This window comes from Mauremys reevesii, linkage group 22 (genome assembly GCF_016161935.1).
Source record: "Mauremys reevesii isolate NIE-2019 linkage group 22, ASM1616193v1, whole genome shotgun sequence".
Taxonomy (NCBI): Eukaryota; Metazoa; Chordata; order Testudines; family Geoemydidae; genus Mauremys; species Mauremys reevesii.
The window spans coordinates 14,701,179-14,707,178 of record NC_052644.1 but is presented as its reverse complement, the minus strand read 5'-3'; the positions used below and the strand labels follow the sequence as shown (position 1 = coordinate 14,707,178).

The following is a 6,000-nucleotide window of genomic DNA, read 5'->3' as shown; positions in this document are numbered from 1 at the left end:
CAAAATAATTGAAACTGGTGTGATTATATTGTGATACTTTGACAAATAAAAATTTGCAGAATTCTAAAATATTTTGTGCAGAATTTTTAATTTTTGGTGCAGAATTCCCCAAGGAGTACAGAAATGCATCCATAAACTGAATTTGGCAAGGCTGAAGGGGAAGTAAATCAGGCTTAAGACAAACCTTGAAGATGCTGGGCTATGCCAGCTGTGGGTAAGACTCACCTTCTACTAGGTCGCAGAGCATGTTTTGAGAAGAACCCTTGGTTCTTCTGAGGGCAATCCAAAGCCCAAAGGCACCCATTAAGCATAGTGTCAGCATGAGGCAGGTCAGACACTGTATAAAGAGTCACACTTAGAAAAAAATGTGCATGGAAAGTATAATTAAGTGGGTGCAGTAACTCAAAAGATGCCCACGCATACAGCGTTGAGTATCACAGTGAATGTATATAATGCATTGGGTAGAAAGGTAAAAGCAACAGAAACAAATACTGATTTTATTACTCCGACTTGTGAGACTCATAAATCATCTAGTAGAGACTCTAATGGATGGGAAAGTGATGGCCATGGCCAATGCAGAAGTAGAGAGAAATATGTGCTTTGAATGAGACTACAGCAGAACAAATGCAGCAGGAAAGGTTTTTAAAGCACTTATTGAATCCATACTACAAACATAGTTTTTAGCAATCCTAGCCACAGAAATGAATCAGTGCACTTCCTTAGAAGCTGCACAAGATCTGGCTCTACCAAATGCAGAAGAAAGGGCTGACAGCAACAGTAACATGAAGATGCTGTTTGCAGCTGCTAAATGTTTGTTTGTGTTTTTTTTTTAAACAGAAAAGCATTTTGTCCTGAAGTACATGGGAGTTTTAGGGCTGAGCCCAAACCTGAAAAAATAATGCCATGTGACCTGTACATTTTCTTACGGGGTGCAGGTTTCAGAGTGGTAGCTGTGTTAGTCTGTATCAGAAAAACAACAAGGAGTCCTTGTAGACCCTAGAGACTAACGAATTTATCTGGGCAGTGATTGCCCTGACTTCAGCACCAGCAAGTAGGCCAGTAAGCAAGCGGAGTACACGGCTGCTGCTTTATCTCACAGCCTGATGTAGGAGCGCTTGAGTGAAAGCCTGGGTCAAAACCAGGCCCCCCTAAGGGTGCTTCAGAGAGAGACGTCACTGAATTTATGATTCTGTAGGTTTTACCTCCCTTCTGTTTCCATTACTCACGTGACCGGGAATGAGATTTTACTGTCTTCCGCTCCCACAGTCCCTGCTCCGGGATCCCCGCTGAGTGCCGCGCGCCTCCCGAAGGGGGCAGGGAGAACAGGTCTCTCCCTCCACCTTTACCCTCCCTGCACAGATAGCGGCTCAGCCCCGAAGCAGCAGTGGGTAGCTACAAGGGGGGAGCTCAGGGGTGGGATAAAGCAGCCCCCCCTCCTCCCTTGACTGACAGCGATCGCGGCCAGTCTCTGTCACGCAGAGGTGGGATGAGCCCTGCGCTGGATGGAGGCTGCAGTTTGCAAGCAGGAAGCACGTGTGCGCTGATTAGTAGGTGTGTTGTGGGAAACCGCTGCTGTGTACTGCAGGCGAGCCCGTCTCAATATCTTTGGGACATGTGGGTGAGTGAGTTGGGGTGGCTGGGGTTACAGGTGGAGGTGAGGAAATGTGCCAGGGAGAGGCCTGTCTATTGGGGAGTTTATGGGGACGGGATTACAGGTTGGGGGATGTGCAGGGAGAGATCTGTCGGGAGGGGGTTAGGGATGTGGGGATGTGCAGGGAGGAGCTGTCTGTGGGGGCTTAGGGAGGTGGGGTTACAGCTGGGGATGTGCAGGAGGGATATTTCTATGGGGGCTTAGGGAGATGGGGATGTGCAGGAGCGGCCTGTCTATTGGGGTATTTAGGGAGCTACACAGGTCGGTCGGGGGGATGTGCCCATGATCTCCCAGCAAACTCCCACATTTTCTCACAGGGCTATGTGTCCTCTCTCATTACTTTCAGTGAGCTGAGGACAAGATGGCCTCCGTCAAGCTGGCCATTTCCCTATAGCTTTTGCACATGGAAGTGAGTTGCCCCTAGTGGACATGGAGACTGAAGCCAGACTGTTCTCAGGGAAGATGGCTGCCTCTGTTCGGAGGCTGAACTGGAAGCCATTAGGTGACAGGGGAATACAGGGAACAGAAGGGAGGCTGAAGATGTGCAAGTAGATATGAGGGACAGGAGGGATGAATGGGGGTACAGGGAGAGAGACAGGGATGTAGGGTATATGGGGTGCAGAAGGAGATGGAGGAAGGTGGGGCAGGAGAATGAGGTGCAGGAGGAAACTGAAGAGAGGGCTTGGGAACATCTTTCAAGTGCAAGGGAAAATGTGAGGGGTAAGATGCTATAAAGTGATAGGGAGGGAAACTGGGGACAGGAGTGTTGGAGGCAGAGGGGGATAATGTGAGTGGGAAGAGGAGACTTGGTGGGGTTGATAAGGAGGTGTTGACGGGAGATAAATAGGTCAAGGATAAGGGAGGAGAGTGGAGAGGCATTGGCCAGCGACTCCACCATTCTAGGGGTTAAGGGGTTAGGTGGAGTCCCCCTGGGAGCCCTCAGTGGTGAGGCTGCATTCTGATTGTGTGCTTCACTTTCAATTTTGACCCTGAAATGATCTCACTCACAGTGGGGCCAGGCAGCTCCCGCTAAAGAATGCAAAACCAGAATGCAGTTCAGAACCTCACACGGGCTTACAGATCATTAGAGGTTTTTCTTTTCTTTTTTTTTTAAACTTATGATTTTTGGGGGGAGGTCAGACTCATGACCAAAGCGGGGATTTCCAGAAGAATTAATGTGCCGACCAAATGTACTGGTGGCAGGTGAGCGAAGTAGGGAACAAGTGGGGAGAGTGCACACGTGTGCCAGAAATGAGGGAGAGGGAGAGAGGTGAGGGGATTTCTGCATGAGAGAAGAGACAAAGGGACATGAGCCAAGAAAAGGAGGGAACTGGGAGGAAAGGAAGAGATTTCCGGCCTGACACAGTTGAGAGCCGAGCGGGAGCTGAACCCCTCACAGTTGTGAGAAAATTATGAAGCCGGGGAGAAGGTGATCAGATTTTGGGGCTATGGATTGTGCCTCTCTGTAGCTCCTCTTGGTCTCCATTTTTTTCCTGGGTGAGTGTGGGGCTCTTTCTGGACGTATCTCCAGTTATCATGGATGTGAGCCTGCCAGGGCACACCCTCTGCTGGAAATGTGAGAGATTAAATCATCCCTGGATTCTCTTTCCACTCAGCAGGTGCCAGGATCCTGAGCAAAGCCGAGATACAGCTTCATGAGGAAGGGCCTGAAAACCTGGAGCCTCCTGACATGTTACAAGGGGGATCAGGAGAGACTGCTTGCCAGAGTCCTGAGCAGGAAGAAGCCTGCGAGAAGCAGAAGAGGAACCAAGTCAGGAATGGGTCAGACCCCTTAGGGGAGTGTGAGAACAGATTCAGACTTCCGCAGCCACTTTCACAGGGCAGACCTGGGACCATGGGAGATCTTAATAGCCAAGAGAAACCCCATAAATGTATAGACTGTAAGGAAAGCTTCCATGAAAAGCAGGAACTCTTGGCCCATGGGAGAGTCCACAGGAGGGAAAGATCCCATCCCTGCGCTGAATGTGGGGAGAGGTTCAAGCATCGGTCAGAGCTTTCTAAACACCAAAGATCCCACACCGGGGAAAGCCCCCATTCCTGTGGGGAATGCGGGAAGAGCTTCCGGCATCTGGCCACACTTGCTGCGCATCGCCAAATCCACATGGGGGAGAGACACCATCCCTGTGGTGAGTGTGGGAAGAGGTTCAGCTGCCCCTCAGATCTCAGCGATCACCAGAGGTTGCATGCTGCCGAGAGGCGCTATTCCTGCCCTGAATGCAGGAAAGGATTCAATCACCCCTGCGAACTGAGCAGGCACCTGCGAATGCACACGGGTGAGCGCCCCTTCACCTGCCCTGAGTGTGGGAAGGGGTTCAGCCAGAGCTCAGATCTCAACAAACACCTGCGGGTACACACGGGCGAGCGGCCCTTTCCCTGTGCTGAGTGCGGGAAAAGGTTCAGCAATAGGTCAGATCTGAACAAGCACCTGCGGGTGCACACGGGCGAGCGGCCCTATCCCTGCACTGAGTGTGGGAGGAGCTTTAGCCAGGTCTCCGCACTCACCCTACACCAGAGAACCCACACTGGAGAAAGACCCTACGTCTGCGACGTGTGTGAAAAAGGGTACACGCATCCATCAAACCTCATTAAACACAAGAAAATCCACATGGGGGAGTGACCCTGGGGAAGGCTTTGGGGAGAGAGCACCTCTGATGTGCTGCCAGAGAATCAGCAGCATGATGATGGCAGATCCCAAGGGACAGAGCCCCCTTGCAGATCGAGTGCCACCCAGACTGATTTCTAGCTAGAGCCTACCAGAGAATTCATCTAGACAAGTGAGACCTTGCCAGATATGGACTTTGCTCCAGACGTATGTGTATAATAATGTGGAACTGAGGAACAGGAACCACTACTACAGAGTTTAAGAGACATCGACCCTTGCCCCTGACTCCCACCATCCCCTCCCAGAACCAGGGGTTTAAACCACCACTGGGAAATGAGGAAGGGCTTTCTCTGAAGAGTTGTCCAGTGCCAGAAATCCCCCAGCAGCAATTAGTCCCTTACTTGTGTTTTACCAGTCAGGGGTAGCTTGTGTCTTCTCTGCATCTGTGTGAACTCATTTTGTTCCCTGCTCTGGCTTCCTCTGTGGCTGGGATGGAGCCTACTTAGGGCTCTCTGCCTTTGGGTAAGGGAGGTTTCTTTAGGTGTTTGGGATTCCCCTGGGACTTGCTAGGGCTGTGAGCAGGAGGAGGTAGAGAAAGGGTTTGTCCCATGGGTTGAGGAGGCCCCAGCATCCACCTGAGAGATGGCTACAGAACCTTGCACAACAGAGTCAGTTAAAAATCTTTAGATTCCAGACCTGATTGTCCTCTTACAGCAGTTTTACACTGTCACTCTCTTGACTTCAGTGGAGTTACTCCTGACTTACACCAGTGGGAGTCAGAGGAGGACCAGAACCAACCTCCCCTGGAAGCTGAGAATAGATTTTATTCCTGTCAGGATTCTCAGAATCCCCTGCCTAAGTGATTTGAGGTATAGATGTGGCCTTTGGGTAGGATCAGACTGGTGTCTGAGGACTGTTTGGAACTTCCCAGCAGATTTAGGATCTCTCCTTGGTGGAGTTGCTCCTCCCATAGACTCTTCTCATGGGAGCCATTTAGTAGTTCTGCATGGTATTTTAATCCTACACTTCTAGGATTGTGGACCATATTTCTGCAAAGGAAGCAATGCTGTAACTTGCATGGGAGGTGCTTTCAGGCTTCCTGCAGCTCATTGGCCCAGACAGAAAAGCTACCTCGTTCCTTTGGCCTTTATTTTCAGAGCATATTTTTTGGCAATTCATGTTGTGCTGAACATGACCACAATCCCGTCTCTTACTGCACCCTCTCCCCAAATACTTGATCCTGAACCAGTTACAGCCTGTGTTTTAATGTGGGTTTGATTATTTGGTATCATTAGGCCCAGTGCTTCCTTCCCAGATTCATTTAAAACTTTTACAAATTTTTCAGTTAACGGAAAAATTAATTACAATCGAAGATTAGGTGAGACCCTGAATTTTCCCACTTTCAGTGACTTGAAATGTTTGCAAACTCTGGCTTTATTGGAACCAGCCTAGGAAAAAGTTGTTCAGGATTCAAAATAAATGATGTTTCCTCAGCTCCAATCCTCTCCTTGTATGTTTTCATCTACTGATTTCTTGTGGTGTTGGCACTCAAATGCAGATCCCGTGGAAAAGGGTCTGTCTACACAGCGTCAGGAGCACTAAGTAACAAGATGATGGATTACATGCCTCACAGTAGCTTTGGGCTATGTCTACACTACACACCTTTTGGTGGTACAGCTGTGCTGCTCCAGCCATACTGTTAAAAGGTGCACAGTGTAGTCGCTCT

The 6,000-nt window shown here is 49.6% G+C and overlaps 1 protein-coding gene across 6 annotated transcripts; it reads left to right on the top strand.

Moving 5' to 3' along the window:
• The first annotated feature begins 1,271 nt into the window (after positions 1-1,271).
• Positions 1,272-5,939, top strand: LOC120388684 (oocyte zinc finger protein XlCOF19-like). 6 transcript variants are annotated; one of them, XM_039510682.1, is made up of 3 exons: positions 1,272-1,618; positions 1,998-2,153; positions 3,271-5,936. In XM_039510682.1, exons 2-3 carry the CDS (start codon positions 2,081-2,083, stop codon positions 4,287-4,289), a joined length of 1,092 nt encoding a protein of 363 aa, XP_039366616.1. In that variant the 5' UTR covers positions 1,272-1,618; positions 1,998-2,080; the 3' UTR covers positions 4,290-5,936. The 6 variants fall into 6 exon arrangements, with proteins under 6 accessions (XP_039366616.1, XP_039366620.1, XP_039366618.1 ...); XM_039510686.1 differs by lacking the exon at positions 1,998-2,153 and having other exon boundaries at positions 1,272-1,551; positions 3,271-5,939; XM_039510684.1 differs by lacking the exon at positions 1,998-2,153 and having other exon boundaries at positions 1,272-1,551; positions 3,268-5,939.
• The last annotated feature ends 61 nt before the right edge of the window (positions 5,940-6,000 follow it).

Bases quoted from the DNA above. Each gene is read 5' to 3' on its own strand.
- LOC120388684 (XM_039510682.1), top strand. From the start codon at position 2,081: ATGGAGACTGAAGCCAGACTGTTCTCAGGGAAGATGGCTGCCTCTGTT. The intron at 2,154-3,270 runs GTGACAGGGGAA...TCCACTCAGCAG, and splicing joins GCTGAACTGGAAGCCATTAG to GTGCCAGGATCCTGAGCAAA.